The sequence below is a fragment of the Loxodonta africana genome, chromosome 8 (genome assembly GCF_030014295.1).
Source record: "Loxodonta africana isolate mLoxAfr1 chromosome 8, mLoxAfr1.hap2, whole genome shotgun sequence".
Taxonomy (NCBI): domain Eukaryota; kingdom Metazoa; phylum Chordata; class Mammalia; order Proboscidea; family Elephantidae; genus Loxodonta; species Loxodonta africana.
This window is the reverse complement of record NC_087349.1, coordinates 16,312,010-16,330,600: the sequence shown is the minus strand read 5'-3', so window position 1 is coordinate 16,330,600 and position 18,591 is coordinate 16,312,010. Positions and strand designations below refer to the sequence as shown.

General features: G+C 41.8%; 1 protein-coding gene across 6 annotated transcripts in view; it reads left to right on the top strand.

The window, feature by feature from the left end:
* Positions 1-9,583: 9,583 nt before the first annotated feature.
* EXOC4 (exocyst complex component 4) overlaps positions 9,584-18,591 on the top strand; it is an 831,013-nt gene continuing 822,005 nt past the window's right edge. For all 6 annotated transcript variants that reach the window (XM_003420870.4, XM_064289703.1, XM_010600447.3 and 3 more), the window contains exon 1: positions 9,584-9,716. In XM_003420870.4, coding sequence (XP_003420918.1) covers positions 9,631-9,716 — 86 coding nt within the window. In that variant the 5' untranslated portion in view covers positions 9,584-9,630. The remainder of the gene's footprint in view (positions 9,717-18,591) is intronic.

The following is an 18,591-nucleotide window of genomic DNA, read 5'->3' as shown; positions in this document are numbered from 1 at the left end:
AAATTTAAAACTAACTTTTATTTCTTTGTATCGCCCTATCTTTCTCTCCATATGGAAGGTATATGATTACATTTCTTAGTCCCTCTTTATTATTTTAGCGTTGTCTTCTTTTATGTAATAACATCGCCGTTACCCTGTGTTGGGCTTTTTTTTTTTTTAATCTTGCTTTGGTTTTTTTGGATTTCCCTGTCTGGGTTGACTTTTGGTTGCTCTGCCCAGTGTTCTAGTCTTGGGTTGATACCTGATATTATTGATTTTCTAACCAAAGAACTCCCTTTAGTATTTCTTGTAGTTTTGGTTTGGTTTTTACGAATTCCCTCAACTTGTGTTTATCTGGAAATGTCTTAATTTCACCTTCATATTTAAGAGACAGTTTTGATGGATATATGATTCTTGGCAGGTAATTTTTTTCCTTCAATTTTTTAAATATGTCATCCCATTGCCTTCTTGCCTGCATGGTTTCTGTCCAAGCTTATTCTTATTGGCACTCCTTTGTAGGTGACTTTTTGTTTATCCCTCGCTGTTTTTATAATTCTCTCTTTATCTTTGGTTTTGGCAAGCTTGATTATAATAAGTCCTGGTGACTTTCTTTTAAGTTCTACCTTATGTGTAGTTCGATGAGCATCTTGGATAGATATCTTCTCATCTTTCACAATATCAGGGAAGTGTTCTGCCAACAAATCCTCAAGAATTTTCTCTGTATTTTCTGTTATCCCTCCCTGTTCTGGTACTCCAATCACTCGTAGGTTATTTCTCTTAATAGAGTCCCACATGATTCTTTAGGTTTCTTCATTTTTTAAAATTCGTTTATCTGATTTTTCTTCAAATATATTAGTGCCAAGTGATTTATCTTCGAGTTCAGAAATTCTAGCTTCTACTTGCTCAATTCTATTCCTCTGACTTTCTATCGAGTTATCTAATTCTGTAATTTTATTGTTAATCTTCTGAATTTCTGATTGCTGTCTGTGTATGGATTTTTCCTGCTTATTAAACTTTTCATTATGTTCCTGAATAATCTTTCTAATTTCTTCAGTTGCTTTATCTGTGTGTTCCTTGGCTTGTTCTGCGTATTGCCTCATTTCCTTCCTGATGTCTTGAAGGGTTCTGTATATTAAACTTTTGTATTCTTCGTCTGGTAATTCCAGGAATGCACTTTCATCTAAAAGACCCCTGGATTCTTTGTTTTGAGAGCCTGTTGAGGTGATCATGGCCTGTTTCTTTATGTGACTTGATATTGACTGTTGTCTCCAAGCCATCTCTAAGTTATTTTATTAGTTTATGCTTGTTTATTGTGTCATATCTGCTTGCTTTGTTTTGTTTTGGTATACCTCTATGGGTTGCTTGAGTGAGCTAGCTTGATTGTTTTCACCTTTGGAGCTCTGGTGTCCTGTCCCCAGCTGGCTAGAGCTGTTATCAGGTATATCAGTCTAGGAGTCCACTCAGTTTTCTTGTATGAATTCAGCTCAGGTTTCCAGGTAGCTGATATCAAGTGTGTGGTACAGGCTCTGTCCTACAGTCTTAGAGGGGCAAGGGTGATTGGTGTATATACCAGTATCTGATTGCAACAGGGGGTCATGCTCTGAATAAGGCAGGGGGCTGAGAACCGACCCCCAAGTGTCTCTGAGGAAAACGCATCTCTGTTCCCTAGCTCATCCTGGTAGATGGGTTCTGCAGAGGGACCACGGGCACCCAAAGTTTTTGGTTGTAAGTACTGGGAAGTAACAGTTATCTTTGGACCCCTGTCACAGGTGGCTGGGTTACCTGAGTGGAGCTACTAGTCCTTAGGTCCCTGATGTGGGTAGGTGACCAAAAATAGAGGTTCCAAGGAGCACCTGGTGGATTCAAACTGCCGACCCTTTGGTTGGCAGCTGTAGCACTTAACCACTACGCCACCAGGGTTTCCAGGTGGGTAGGTGAGGACCTTGTTTTATAGGCAAAGCAAAGTCAAACGTCAAACACCCACCTCTACACTGCACAGCTGAAATGGTCGGAGTTTGCCAACAAGGGCCTATTCTCCGGAAGTAGGCCCACACAGGTGCATACAGAAGGGAAAGGTGCTCAAGGTCCACAGACAGTTTATGCCTGGACAGGAGCCTCTTTTGTCCTGTGCTCCCCCAGTTAATGGAGCTAGCAAATTATCCTTTCCCCCCCACTGCAAATTTTTTTCTTCCCCAAGGCAAGGAGGACGGCTCTAGGTGCTCACCAGGGTCTATTTCAGGCCCAGGGATTCAGCCACTGAAGCCGGCTGGGGGAGGCAGGTGGGGTGTGGCAAAATACACAAGTATGTAGCTTTTGCCGAGAGTGCAGTTCTCCTCAGGTTCCGGAGGTGTGAATGGGCTGTGTGGCTGGCTGCTTCTCCCTGAGGAAACTGCGGCTGAACGCTAGTACAGGCCGCTGCCACCACCACCACTGCTGCCCGGGGAATGGTGCCTGAGGGCTCCCCGCGATTCAGGTCAGGTAACTGTTCTCCGCTTCTAAATGGCCTCTTCCTACCCCTGCCCCTCAGTTCGTTGTCTAAGCTTGCCTTTGATGCTCAGGGCTCCCAGCTTGTCACAAATATACTCGTTTCACTTGTTTTTTTGGGTCTTTGTTGTAAAGAGGGCTCGAAGGAAGCGTCTGTCTATTCCGCCATCTTGGCTCCACCTCTGAAAAGACTACTTTTTGCCAAACTCATCCTAAAACTCAAGTGGAGCACTAAGATGTAACCACACTTCCCTGATCAGACAAAATAGTCTGAACCAGGTAGTGAGAGTATGGGAAACAGAATCAACTGCTGACAGGTATACTGTGATCTATTTATAGAACATTCCCCTCAAATAGAATGGAAGGTGCTTACGTCCTTCTTAAACAGGAGGGGCAGTGGTGGTTTAGTGGCAGAACCACTGAGCTTGGGAGAAGACGGTTTGATCCCTGGCCAATGCTCCTCAAGCATAGCCACCACCGTCTCTCAGTGGAGGCTTGCGTGTGACTATTGATGCTGAACAGGTTTCAGCAGAGGTTCTAGACTATGACAAGCTAGGAAGAAATTCGTGGTGATCTATGTTTTAAAAATCAGACAATGAAAACCCTACGGATCACCAAATTCCAATGACATTTTTAAATGAGACGGAGAAAAAAATCACCAACTTCATGTGGAAAGGAAAGAGGCCCCGGATAAGTAAAGTATTACTGAAGAAGAAGAACAAAGTGGGAGGCCTCACACTATCTGATTTTAGAACCTATTATACCACCACAGTAGTCAAAACAGCCTGGTACTGGTACAACAACAGATACATAGACCAGTGGAACAGAATTGAGAATCCATAGATAAGTTTAAAGCCCTAAAGCCCTTTTAATTGGGAAAAGACAGTCTCTTCAATAAATAGTGCTGGCATTACTTGATATTCATCTGCAAAAAAATGAAACAAGACCCATACCTCACACCATGTACAAAAAGTAGCTCAAAATGTATCAAAGACCTAAAAATAAAATCTAAAATGATAAAGATCATGGAAGAAAAAATAGAAATAATGCTAGAAGCCCTAATACAGGGCTCTAACAGAATACAAACCATGACTCACAATGCACAAACTACAAAAAAAAAAAAAAAAAAAAAAGAAGGGAAACTAGATAATTGTGAGCTCCTAAAAATTGAACACCTGTGCTCATTCAAAGACTTCACCAGAGTAAAAAGACAACCTACAGACTGGGAAAAAATTTTTTGCTATGACATATCCAATCAGGGCCTAACCTCTATATAAGATACTGCAAAACCTCAGCAACAACAAGACAAATAACCCAATAAAAAATGGGCAAAGGATATGAACAGATACTTCACCAAGGAAGACATAACGCTCGCAGTCATTAGCCATTAGATAAATGCAAATCAAAACTACAATGAGATACCATCTCAGTCCAGCAAGGCTAACATTAATCCAAAAAATACAAAACAATAAATGTTGCAGAGGTTGTGGAGAGACTAAAAAACCAAAAAACCCATTGCCATCAAGTTGATTCCAACTGATAGCGACCCTATAGGACAGAGTAGAATTGCCCCATAGAGTTTCCAATGAGCACTTCGTGGATTTGAACGGCCGACCTTTATGGTTAGTAGCTGTAGCTGTTAACCACTATGCCCCCAGGGTTTCCGAACACTTAAATACTGCTGTTGAGAATGTGAAATAGTACAGCCACTTTGGAAATCTATCTGGCACTTCCTTAAAAGCTAGAAATAGAACTAGCTTTTACAATCCAGCAATCCCATTCCTTGGAATACATCCTAGAGAAATAAGAGCTGTCACATGAAGAGCTATATGCACACCCATGTTCATTGCAGCAGGGTTCACAATAGTAAAAGGATGGAAAACCTAGTTGCCCATCAACGGATGAATGGATAAACAAATTATGGTATAGTCACACAATGGGATACTATACAGTTATAAAGAACAACGATGAATCTGTGACACATCTCATGATTTGGAAGAATCTGGAAGGCATTATGCTGAGTGAAATTGGTCACAAAAGGACAAATATTATATAAGATCACTATTATAAGAACTCAAGAACAGGTTTAAACACAGAAGAAAACGTTCTTTGATGGTTATGAGGGTGGAGAGGGCGGAAAAGGGGAATTCACTAACCAGGTAGTAGACAAGAATTATCTTAGGTGAAGGGAAGGACCACACAAAATATGCGGGAAGTCAGCACCACTGACTGAACAAAAAGCTAAGAGGTTTCGTGAACACAACCAAACACTTCAAGGGACAGTGTAGCAGAGCCAGCGGTCTGGGGACCATGGTGTCAGGGAACATCTAGGTCAATGGGCATAAGAAAGTTTATTAAGAATATGTTCTACATCCCACTTTGGTGAGTGGCATCTGGGCTCTTAAAAGTTAGCAAGCGACCATCTCAGATGCATCAATTGGTCCCAACGCACCTGGAGCAAAGGAGAATGACGAATACCAAAGACACAAGAAAAATATTAACCCAAGAGATAAAAGGGGCCACATAAGCCAGAGACTCCATCAGCCTGGGACCGGAAGAACTAGATGGTGCCCGTCTGCCGCCAATGACCACTCTGACGGAACAAAACAGAGTTCCTGACAAAGCAGGAGAAAATGGGGTGCAGATGTCAAATTCTAGTAAAAAGTTCAGACTTAATGGTCTGACTGAGACTGGAGGAACCCCAGAAGACCTGGCCCCCAGACATTCTGTTAATCCAGAACTGAAAACATTCCCGAAGCCAACTCTTCAGACAAAGATTAGACTGGCTTATAAGACATAAAATGATACTCGTGAAGATTGTGCTTCTTAATTCAAGTAGATGCACAAGACTAAATGGGCAGATTGAGGCAAGATGAGGCAAGATGAGAAGGTAGAAAGGGATAGGATTTGGTTGAATGGACACAGGAATTGCGGGGTAGAAAAGGGGAGTGTGCTGTCACGTTATAGGGATAGCAGCTAGGGTCACATAACAACGTGTGCATAAATTTTTGTATGAGAAACTAAATAGAGCTGTAAACTTTCACCTAAAGCACACACACACACACACACACACACAAAACGACAAAAAGAAAACCCTGTGGATCACAATGGTCTGATCCCGTTGTGCATGGGGTTGCTTTGAGTCAGTACTGGAGTTAACGGCAGCTAACGGTGACATATCTTAAATCAATCTTATATTAATATAAGATTTATGTCAATCAAAGTAAATAAAAAGTTGATAGAAAATTTAAGTCCTGAATAAAATAATAACAGGTAACAGTTTTTTTTTCCCATGATGAAAGTGTCATTGACTTTTTCCTCCAGTTTATGGTATATACCCTCTGTCTGACTTACTCAGTCATGCCTGGAAAGCATTTTTATAACTTAGTTGAGCTAACTCTTATAAGTAGGCAGTGTTGATGGGGGCATGGACCATCCCGTTTCCCAGACTTCTGCCCGCACCTATGAGGCACTCTTTTTAAAATCCCCCTTGTCTGTGCTGTGTGTTGCACAGACACCCTGGTGTAGGCTTTTTTTTTTTTAAAACAAACCTCAGGGAAGCCATTCTGCTGCTGAGTTAGCCTCACTCACACGTTTCATTTATCCACAATAATAAGAATATCAATACCTTGGATTTATATAGAGCCTCTCATCCAAAGAGGTCAAAGCATTTTAATTTAATTGGATGTTCCGTGGCTTTAAAAGCCTCTGGGTATATTTACAAATGTAATAATAAGGAACAGCCTGCCCTGGTTTACAATACAATAAAAAAAAATACAACATAAAACAAGACCTGTGCTCACACTACTACCTCCCTCCCTGCACAAATTCATCGAATGCCTGGTCACGGGGTTCAAGGTCCTGTCTGAGCTGAGTTCTACGCATCTCTTCACCTTCTGACAGCACTTCTCCATGAACCCTTTGTTTTAGCCAAAGGATTCCCTTGAACACAGAATGCATCCTTTCATTCTGTGCTTTATCCTGTCTAGAAGGCCCTTCTCTTCCTCTTCAGGTGTTTGAGTCTCTGCTCTTCTTTTGTCTGGTCCAGCTTAATTAAACCCCACCTATTCCAGGAAGCAATGGCTGCACAATGGACTCAAACATACCAACCATCATGAAAATGGCTCAGGACTGGGCAGACTTTCATTCTGTTATACATAAGGTTGCCTTGAGTCAACTCCACGGCAACTAGCAACCACAATGCCATCCATAAAGACTTCCGCAGTCATCCTAGCCATTGCTGATAAGTTCCCATTGGAACATCTTCAGCAGTTATGCTCATTGTTCTTTGGGTATTGGGTAGCTGCTGTGGCTTATGGGCGTTTCTGCTTTTCTTTTCTTTTGATTCTCTGATGAGTATGACAGCCCCTCCACACAGAGAAGCCTATAATTAATCTCTTAGCTAGTCATAAACTTTAGTTGGTCCCAAGTAATTTGGTGAGTATGGGGGATCTGTGTTGAAGGCTGAAGGTTGTAAGTGGGTAGACCCACAAAACCTTTCCCTGATTTCCCCCTTCCCCGCTGTTTGCAGTCCGGTGAAGGATTGGAGTTCGTTTAGCAGGTCACCTGGATTAGCAGCAACATTACAAGGTATGACTGTCATGTAAAGATGAAAGTTACAATGGACAGGTTTTTCCTGGGATACGAAGTGGAACTGAGAAACAAAGAGTTTATTGAATGAAGATTTAACGCGGGTCTGTTAACTTAATTATCACACAATTGCATTTGCAGCTTGTGACAACAGGACATCACTTTTGATCCTTGTTTAATACTTACTTTTTTAAAAATGTATTTTTATTTATTTGTCTATAAAAGCAATACCTATCATAGGAAATTTGGAAAACACAGAAAAGCATAAAGAAAAAATGAAAAATTAGTATTGCTGCTCAAAAATAACTTTGTAATACCCACTGGGACATATTTTAAACAGAATTATTACCATACTCTAGTAAAATGGTGCCGATCTGTATAACTCACTTATTCTCACAATAACTCTCTAAGTGAAATACTATTATCACCTTCTTTACAGATAAGGAAACAGGCACAGAAAGGGTAAGTAACTTGACTAAAGTAGCCTAATAAGTGTGTGGAGAGCTGAGGCTGAATGTAGGTAGTCCTACTTTACAGCCTGCATTATTTTTTTTATTGTGGTAAAATACACTTAACATGAAAGCTACCATTTTAGCTATTTTAAAGTGCACCATTCAGTGTCACATAGGACATTCACAAAGTTGTGCAGCCATCACCACTATCTGGTTCCAGAACATTCTTGTCACTTCCAAAGGAAGCCTCATGCTCAATAAGCAGCCACTCCGCATTTCATCCCCAGCTCCCCTTGGCCCCTCAGCAACCACTAAATTGTTTTCTAACTCTATGGGTTTGTCTGTTCTGAATACTTCATGTAGATGGAATCAGATAATATGTGGCCTTTTATGTCCGGCTTCTGTCATGCAGCGTAATGTTTTCAAGTTCATCCATGTTGTAGCATATATCAGTACTTTATTCCTTTATGATTAAATAATATTCCATTGTATGGATATACCACATTTTTTAAATCCATTGACAGGTGTTTGGGCTGTTTCCACCTTTTGGCTATCATGAATAGTGCTTCTTTTAGTATTCACGTGCAACTTTTTATTTGAATACCGGTTTTCAGTTCTGACTGTATACCTAGGAGTGGAATTGCTGGGGGGTGGTAATTCTAGGAGTCTCTTGGTGGCACGAACAGTTAAGTGCTCACTACTAACTAAACCCACCCTTCCCAGTGAACTCAGTGCCATCGAGTGGGTTCCGACTCATAGCGATCCTATATAGAGGCCTCCTAAGACAGGCCTAGCTAAACTGTTTCCACAGCCAATGCCTCATTTTACATTACTACCAGCAGTGTAGGAGTTCCCAATTTCTCACCATCATCATCACCAGCGCTTGTTATTTATTTTTTCTATTTGTATTGTAGTCATTTGAGTGGGTATGAAGTGGGATCTCATTGTGGGTTTGATTTGCGTTTCCCCAATGATTCTCTGTAGGTACTCTCCTCTTGGTTTTTGTTTATTTTGTCTTCTGAGTTAGTGACTAAGCCTAAAATATAATTTACTAGTAAAAATAGTAATGAAGGACAGATACTCATTTTACTATCTGAATCTTATTAAGCTTGAGAAGAAAAGGAATCTGCAATCTGATCAGTTTTATTTTTGTTATGTTGACTTTTGTTTATCAGTTATTCCTTTGAGTGCTCCTGAATATGATTTTGTTGGTGCAGTCGTTAAGCGCTATGGCAGCTAATCAAAAGGTCTGCAGTTGGAATCCACCAGCCCATCCTTGGAAACCCTATGGGGCAGTTTCTACTCTGTGCTATAGTGTCACTATGAGTCGGAATCGAGGGGATGGCAATGGTTTTTTTTTTTTTTTTTTGGTTTTGGTGGCACAGGGGTTAAGAGCTCAGCTGCTAACCAAAAGGTAGCAGTTCGAATCCACCAGCTGCTCCTTGAAAACCCTATGGGGCAGTTCTACTCTGTCCTATAGGGTCGGTAAGAGCTCGCATTGACTGGACAGCAATGGTTTGTTTGGAAATTTAGGGGCATTGGGAAAAATCAAACTAACATTAAATCAAATCTAAACAGGAACATTTAGTTTTAGGGAATACCAAAGGCAAGCTTCTCTGTGTCTAATTCATTTTCGCAATTTATTGGATTAAACAATTACTATTATTTTTACCACTCGTGTTTAAAGCAATTGCCAATGAAACAAACTTTGAGCATAGGTATGAAGCATAGCCCCTCCTCCCCACAACTTGGGGTCGCCAGATAAAGCTGATTAAAAACCTCATTATATTCTAAAAACAAGCAAACTGAAAACAAACTTAAGGTAGGAATAAATATAAGTGAAGACACTCCTCGAGCGACTTCAGGCAGATTACTACTGGTTTCTCGCTCCGAGGAACAGTAGAATGAAAACTACAATTCCCAGAGTGCTTAGAGAGACCTCGCCCATCGTGGCGTCGAAACTTGCAGCCTCAGTCCCGCCTCCTCACTCCAGCGATTGGATGCCCTAGTTCCGGTCCTCGGCATTTCTCTTATCCCATTGGCGGAGACTTCTGCGGGGTCAAACAGAGTTTTCAAGCGCTGTGGTCGCTTCCAGCCCACCGGCCCTCCTCCCGCCCCGTACAAGATGGCGGCAGAAGCAGCTGGTGGGAAATACAGAAGCACTGTCAGCAAAAGCAAAGACCCTTCGGGGCTGCTCATCTCTGTGATCAGGTGAGGGAGGCAGGAGGCAGGGTTAGGGGACAGGGGTCAGGGACCCGACCTCGTTTTTGGAAGGGAGAGGGGCTGTCTGAGTGCACCCTGCCGACCCTCCCCCTTCCCGCCCTGTCCCCCCCGGGCCCCTCCCACGGCGTCCTCTTGTCTCTGGGGTTGGGCTGGAGAGAGGATTCACCTCCCCCAGTCTTTTCTTTAGAGACAAAGCCCTTGGTTAGGGGCAGAGCCCGTGGTTAGGGTTCCCTGGCCCTAAAAGCAGGCTGTGTGCGCTTGGTAGAGAAGGCCAGGTGAAGGTGTGTTCACTCATCCGTGCAACGTTTACTGATGGATCGCCTGTAGCAGCGCTCACGGGGCAGGCGCCATGCTTCCTGGGCTTCTGGGTGTAAGGCCCCGCACCCTAGAGATCCCTCTCAGGGTTGTTCTCACCCACGCCATGGACACCTTCAACCACCTGTGAGTGGTTACAGCCTCCAGTATAAGAACTTCAGCTGGTGGCAGGGCTCTGGGCTTGAAGACCTGCATCCATTGTCAGTTTTTGTTCTGCCTTTTCCTGCCTTCCTATCCTGGTCTATTTCTTAAAAAAACAAACAAAACTGAATTTCCAATTACCCTCTGTGCATTTTATTTTCCCACAATATGTATAGTGAAAGTGGCAGATCTTTTAGGGGTTCTTTTATTTATTTTTTAAGGGAAATACCTCAATAAATTGGCGGGGGTCGGGGGGGAGCTCTTCAAGTACCACTAAGTATGACATGACACAGGGAATGACTGTAAAAAACAACCGGAATAAAATGTATTACGACCCGTTTTGACGTTGTTGGCATTTGAATTTCAATTTGAGTATTTTTCGTTAAATAAGATATTCTCCCCTTTTTTCCCCACCTCTGTTGAACTTTTCCCTGAGTTCTTGGGCCGCTGGAGTGTCCTGATGATCTTTTTAAAAACCCAGGGCCCAATAATACCTACTAGGTAATAAGCATTTGATAAATATGTTGAATGAGTGAATAAATCATACCTTTAAGACAGTCTATCAGTTCATGGACAGATAAAAGCCCATTTCAGGGGTCTTATTTAGGGGACTTGGAAACCCTGGTGCTGTAGTGGTTAAGAGCTATGGCTGCTACCATAAAGGTCAGCAGTTTGAATCCACCAGGCGCTCCTTGGAAACCCTATGGAGCAGTTCTGCTGTGTCTCATAGGGTTGCCATGAGTTCGAATCGACTCGATGGCAGAGGGTTTGGTTTTTTGGCTTTATTTGGGGGACTGTAGTTTAAGATTGGGGCATTGGTGGTCCAGTGGTAGAATTCTCACCTTCCGTGAGGGAGACCCGGTTTTCTTCCCAGCCGGTGTACCTCGTGTACAGCCACCCTGTGTCTGTCAGTGGAGGCTTGCATGTTGCTATGATGCTGAACAGGTTTCGGCAGAGCTTCTAGACTAAGATGGACTAGGAAGAAAGGCCTGGTGATCTGCTTCTCAAAATTAGCCAATGAAAACCCTATGGATCACAGTGGAGCAGCCTGTAACCGATTATGGGGATGGCAAAGGGACCAACTAGCATTTCATTCTGTTGTGCGTGGGGTCTCCATGAGTTGGGGGCTGACGAGATGGCAGCTAACAACAGCTTAGTATTAAAAAAATAGCATGCTAATTCATTATTATCAATTGCCTCTGTAGGAATTAGAGAATAATTCTCTGTATGGAAATGCCTAGTATACTTGGTAGGCCATACAGAAGAAAGGCTCATCTGAATCTGACAGCCTCAGGCCTGCAGGTTTCCTGTGACAGTGCATAGGAATATGGATGTGGCTCTTGATACCAAAACTCCAGCTAGGGTATTTGTAGCTTCATTTCTTAATCCCCTGCGGAGCTACAATACATGAGTTTATTTGAATTCTTTTTTGAACTTGTTTACTTTTTTTGCCTTTTAGTCAACATTCATTTAAACAGTATGTATTTAGTGCCAGCTTGTAGCATGGTGCCTGGCCCGTATTATGTATTCAATAAATAACTTGAGTGAAAGAGTGACTATCCTGAGTTTTGCAAAGATGATTCAGGCATAGATGCTACCTTTGAGGAGAGTGTAGTCTCTTTGGGGGACAAAATATGTAAATAAACTATTATACTAACTTTAGAAGAGAGGTAGAGATTAAACATGATGGGAATCAAAGGGAAGGAGTGGTTACTTCCAGTAGAAATAGAGTGGGCATCAGAGACGGTAGCAGCCGTATTCAGATGCACCATCTCATCTGTGTACTTTTCATCCTGTAGGCTTTCCCCATTTCTTATATACCAGTTTGCCCTAGATGTCTTACATTTGGAAAGCCTGATGGTGCAGTGGTTAAGAGCTATGGCTGCTAACCAAAAGGTCGGCACCTGGAACCTACTAGGTGCTCCTTGGAAACCCTGTGGGGTAGTTCTACTCTGTCCTATAGGGTCACTATGAGTTGGAATTGACTTGATGGCAGTGGGTTTGGTTTGGGTTTTTTGGTCCCATATTTTACAAAAGCATAAAAAGCAAACTAAAGCTTTTTTACTGATACTGATTCAGACATACCTTGCCTTTGTTCGTGGTTGACCACCAGTTCGTGTTCTCCAGGGGCAATCTCCTGCTGGGTGGTGTGGAATGTGATTTTTGTGGTTGTCCATCTCTCATGCCCATCTATATGACCTTGACTTTATCACCATAATTTAGGCCTAGACATTTTTTTACTTTGACCCTCCGTTGTGTATTATTATTGTTTTCCCTCTTTTTTCCTTATTCTTGACCACCTGGGACCACTTGAATGACACTGTTACTATTATCGTACCTGTAACAGAAGTATGACAGAAGGGAGTCCCCAGGCTTAGTGTCCTGTTTAAGACTGGAGATTGTTGGTGCTGGAGTGTTGATGTTTGTATGTCAACATTTCTTTGAATCAAAGGAAAATTTTGGCGTTGTAGTGAGAGTGTTGCTAACTCTCTTCCTTGTCATTTCCCTCCTGAAGTGCTTCTGATGGTTGCCAGTAACACAGGCAGCTGCAGTGAGAGGAGTCTGGCAGAATTACTGTCGTGTTTGGGAGTGGAGGGTCCTGCAGGGAAGAATGGAATGGGGAGTGTGGATTTCTTGTTAGTAAGTTGCACTGTCACTCACAAGTTGCCGCTTTGTGTGTCTGTTCCCTTTGTATTCTTTGTGGTATGCTTCTTGCAACATTGTATTTCTTATTCTTAATTCCTCATATGAAGCTTTGCTGCCTCCTCCTATCCTTAACCTTTGTCAAATTCTCTCAAAGACTGTAGCTTTCCTGGTTGCTTTGGCAACATGCCTCAAAAACGAAAACCCATTTTAGGCTCATATTTATAAAATCGTCAGTATTCCCAAAGTTGAGCCCCGTACATGCCACTTCTCTTTAATGTTTCTGTGTGTGACTTATTTTGTCACAAAATAGATGACCTGTTAGTGATAGAGTCCACTGTTCTTTGAAAGTTTGATCAGTTTGGTTTTTCTTATATCACTGAACAGTTGGGTTTTTCTTTTTTGAATAGTGAGTGTTATACATTCTTCAAATCTCTTGCTCAGATATGTAAAAAATGCGCTATTTCTATACTACATTATGTATTAGCACAACACTTTTCGTATTTTTTTATGATGCTATTCCTGGTAGTTGGAACAGCATTCATTATTACAGTCATCTTTTAATGCTGGAAAAACAGTCACCACAGGCGGATGAAAGTTTGATTTAAGGACAGAGTAGATATAAAAATAGGGAATATCCAAATCTCATTGCTATTTCCAGCCATAGTATTAAATAGTTAAATAATGACTCTCCTGTATTTTGCTAGCATGATACTCCATCATTTTAAAGTGTTTAAAATCCAAAATCATTGAAAGATGAAGCACAGTGTAATTGTAATGAAAGTTTTAGCCTTGGGTAGCTGGATATTTCTAAATTACCTTGAGACTCATTAATATTATTTTTAATCACCTAAAAACAACTGAATAAAAATATTTTGTGACAGTCAGATGTTTCAAAGGGTGGACTCCCAGGAGTTTGCAGAAGAGGTTCTCAGGACTGGAGGGGGACTTTGATGAAGAGCTGTGGAGGGACCCAACAGACAGTGCTTGGGTTTAGTCTGATGCAGAGAGGCCCTGGGCTGATGCAGGCTGCCGCCAACTCTGCAGTCACTGAGTAGAGCTTTTGGTTTGAAGTCTTGCCATTGGCCCTTTAAAATGAAACTAATTGGGTGGACAGAGTCCTGATTACCTGTTGATGTCCAATTTGGACAGCTTCACACACACACACCCATTTTCCTACTTTTTTATTGATCCCCCCTCCCCTCCCAGCCTTTTGTTTGGTGCGAGGTTGGTGGAGGCAGCATTTCTAAATGGGAATAAGGAAGATGGCATTTGGAGATGCTGTTTTATTTTTTGTGAGTTCTTACCAGGTTTTTAATTGGGAAGTGTGTCTACCACTTACTGTTAGGTGATTTGCTTTCCAATTAAATGTTGTCCGTCTTTTCTTCTAAGTTGGCCGTTAATAGTTGGCTTAATTGGGAAGACAAACTTTGGCTGTGACTTGAGGAGACCTTATTGAAACCTTGGAGCAGAGCCTTTGTAGACATCCTCTGGTTGCAGATGTCAAGGAGGTTTGAAGATAGCAGAAGGCTCACGTTTATATCTTCACAGAAGTTGGGATTTCAAAAACTTGGAAAATCCTTTATTGTAGACACCTGTTAAATTCCCTTTCTCCCCAGAGAGTATTTTGGTCTGCCGGTATTTAGTTCAAAGTAAACTTTGTGGAAGGGGTTCAGGCTTTGATCAGGTCTTTGAACAAACAGCTTTGAGGTCCCCGGCACAGCGTGTGGCAGGAGAGGAATGTGGTCACTCTGTGTCAGCACAGCCCTGGAAGGTGTGTTAGGTGTTAATGTACCCATCACCACCTCCTGTCTTCATTTGAGCCTGTCTCATAATGGTTTTAGGTTTTCTAGCTCTCTTTGTGCCCTGGGCAGTGTTGGCATTGGTGATGCAGTGCTGTTTGAAAGTTATGGCTAGACTACCTGGAGACTAAACAGTTTATAAACTTTCAGGAAGTCCGACGGTATATGCTCACTTAAAGAGGCAAAACAATTCCCATTTTTGGGCTGCATGTTCAGGACTAATACCTTGGGAACCTACATCTTGGTTTCTAACCTCATGTAATTTTTAGCACTGAAATGTTGCTGTTGCTTATGGATAGGTGGTCACATCCTATGGTGGAAGGAGCAGTATATAGGTATGTGGTTAGTAGAAACTTACTGTGTTAGCTACGTGACCTTGGGTGAGTTACTTAAAACCGTATACCTTAATTTCTCATTTGTAAAATGGGGTTTTGGGGAAAATTAAATGAGACAGAGTATATAAAAGTGCCTAGCACAATTTGGTACTGAGAGGGTGTTCGAATGTTCGTTCCTTCCCTTGGTAATGTAGTATTGTTATTATTACTTGTCATCAAGTCAGTTCTCATGGTGAGCCCATGTGTACAGAGTAGAACTGCTCCACAGGATTTTCAAGGCTCTGACTTTTCGGAAGCAGATCACCAGGCCTGTCTTCTGAGGTGCCTCTGGGTGGGTTCAAACTGCTGAACTTTTGGCTAGTAGTTCTGTGCTTAACTGGACTCCTATTGTAGTGTTGTTAATTGTTGGCCTGAGGACTCAGGCTGGCAACTGAGTTTTCTTTAGGCAGCACAGCGTTTAGACTCTTTGTCTTATTTTGTTTTTGCATTTGGATGTCTGCAACCTGTGCTGGCATTTTTCAATTTGCAGTGGTGAGCTCTACTCCTTGTCTTATACTCTGTTGCTTCTTCTGTTTTTACTAATTGCTTTCAAGCCATACATGAGTTAGGACATGGGTCTTTGTAGTAGACCGTCCTTTATGTGTTGGGGATTAAATAGGAAATCACCATTTAACGGGAGCAATAAGGGAAAAATTCCTGTTACGTTTGAACTGTTGGTGGGAAAAGTAAATATTTCAAGATTCTTATGAGGACCTTTCTGACTTTTATTTATTTTTTCTTTGTTAAAAAAAATGGAGCTGGCCAAATGGACACAAGAACAGAGAGTGGAGGGAAGAAGCATGCTGTCTCATTAGGGGGAGAGCAATTAGGAGTATATAGCAAGGTGTATATAAACTTTTGTATGAGAGACTGACTCGATTTGTAAACTTTCACTTAAAGCACAAAAATTTAATAAATAAAAAAAAAAGAAAGTGGAATTTAATTCAAGGTTTTTTTCATTTAAAACTTGGTGCCTGTGGTTTTGATGAGTATTAGAACAGACCTTACCTTACTCAAAATATCAATTACAAGCTTGTTAGAAATGCAGACTCTCTGGTACCACCGGACCCGAATCTTTGGCTTAACAAGATTACCAGGTGGTTCAAATGCACTTTAAAGTTTGAGTACCTCAGAACATAATTTACTTGAGGAGATAAGATACAAGAAATCAATCTTTGTGGTTGGGTGCCATTGAGTCAATTCTGACTCATAGCAACTCAACGTGATAGAGTAGAACTGCCCCATTGGGGTTCTACGAGTCAGAATCAGCTCGGCGGCAGAGAGTTTGGTTTTTTGATTTAATTTTTACGGAAGGAGATCGGCAGGGCTGGTTAAACTGCCAACCTTTTGGTTGACAGCTGAGTGCTTAGCCGTTGCACCACCAGTAAATTGTTAAATTTTCTTAGCTGAATTAATGGTCTTGTGGCTATTTTTTTTAAAAGCATTATTTTTAAGAGATACATCCTGTGTATATTTATCAGTAAAAATGACAGTGTCTTGGATTTACTTCAGAATAATCAGGGGGGAAAGTTAGAGTTGGTGGGGCATAGATGGACCAAGATTAGAACGTGCTGATAATTGTTGCAGCGAGGTTTGTGCTGTGATTCACTTGTTTTTGTGCATGTTTGGAAATTTCCATAAAAATGTATGTGTGTACATGTGTTTATATGTATGTTCAATTTCTGACCAGTGCAGCCCACTGGTCTGCCGGGGAGGCCTGTGTGTTGCTGTGATGCTGAACAAGTTTCAGTGGAGCTTCCAGACTGAGATGGACTGGGAAGAAAGGCCTGGTGGCCCACTTCTGAAAATCAGCCAGTGAAAACCCAGTGGGTCACAATGGTCCAATCCCATTTTGCATGGGGCTGCCATGAATTGGGGGCCAACTGGACAGCAGCTGAGAGCAACAATGCTGGGAGGAGACAGGTTGGTGGGAAGCCCAAGGCTCTGTAGATTGACACATTCCAGAAATGCTGTGTAATACATGGTTCATGGCAGGTCCACGTGCCCACCCTGACGCCCGCCCTGCAGAGGCATCTTGCACACAAACATGAAAATCTCTCGCAAGTCCTGTAGTTTAGGAACCTGCTTCAGTTTGTGTAACTGGAGTTTCCAAAACCTATTTGACCACCTAACACCTTTTAGTATCTTGTAGAACAGTATTTCTGAGGAACTCACCAGAAACTCTGAATTAAAAAATAGCATACACCTTTAAAATTACCAGATGCTGTAATGTAGAAACAAACAAAATTCGACTGGAGTTGAAAACTCAGTTCGTTGTAGATGGTGCTTCAAGGAGGACATGGGGCTTAAACTGAAGGTGGGGAAAAGGTAGAGTTGGGTTCCCAGTAGGGGCAGGTTTTAAGTTGACTTTGTCAACCCCGGACTCAGTTTTATACTTCTTGGGGGTGATTTTCGTTAATTTTGGATGATGGCCATCTTTATCGGCTAAAACATGGTATAGCTTGTGGTCCCTGAATTGTTTGGTAGAATGGGATTAATTACAATATTGAACAACTGCATGTGTTGGGTGTAGTAATTGGCGGTAAGTGCTGTCTAAAGCAAGACACCAGTGATTTTTCCATTGACATTAAAGCAGAAACCGTTTACTGTCACTTGATATTAAATGGATCTCTTTGTACTGAATTAAGGGATGTTTTTATACATCAGAAAACTTTTTCAGAGGGACTTGTCATCGTGAATTGTCATCAGTTGGGAGGGATTATCATGTGTTTTATGGGATCTAATAAGACATAATTAGGAAACAGGCAATCACAATGTATAATTGAGTGTAATAAAATCTGATTTAAAAGTGTAATGTAGATTTTGCTGTGCTTTGAGTGAAGGCATGTCTTGTGTGATTACATAGTAATACACGTTTTGAATGTTTCTTTAATGTGTGATTTTGTACACAAGCTCAGAATTATGATAGAGGTCTCATATTTTTATAACTCACAGGAAACATTTGTAGACTGTTCATCGTATACAAAGCGCTCTGGCATAACAGGCTTCAAAGACACTCTTCACTTTGTTCAGGGCTTCAAACCCCTGCTGAGAATTTGCATTTCTAACAAGTTCCCAGGTGATGCTAGTGCTGTTGGTTAGGGACCGAGTGTGAGAACACTAGTAGAGCCAAACCCCACTGCCACCCAGTCCATTATGACTCGTACCCACCCTATACAACAGAGTCGAACTGCCCTGTAGGGTTCCCCAGGCTGTAAATCTTGAGAAGCAGACTGTCACATCTTTCTCCCTCGGAGTGGCTGGTGGGTTCAAACCACCGACCTTTTGGTTAGTAGTCAAACACTTTAACCACTCTGCCACCAGGGCTCCTTACTAGTAGACCGGTGGTTCTCAAAATTTATTATACATAAGAATCACTTGGGGATCTTGTTAAACTGTGGATTCTGATTCAGCATATCCAGGGTGGAAATGCAAATCTCAGCAGGGGTTTGAACTGGAACGAACTGATTGGAAGCCTTGATTTCGTTAGTGTTTGTATTCTTAGTGATCTCTTTCCTTCCTCTTCGGTTTGTACTTTCTCTCAACTCAGAACAGTGTTTAGTTCCCCTGCAAACGTAAATAGGTATA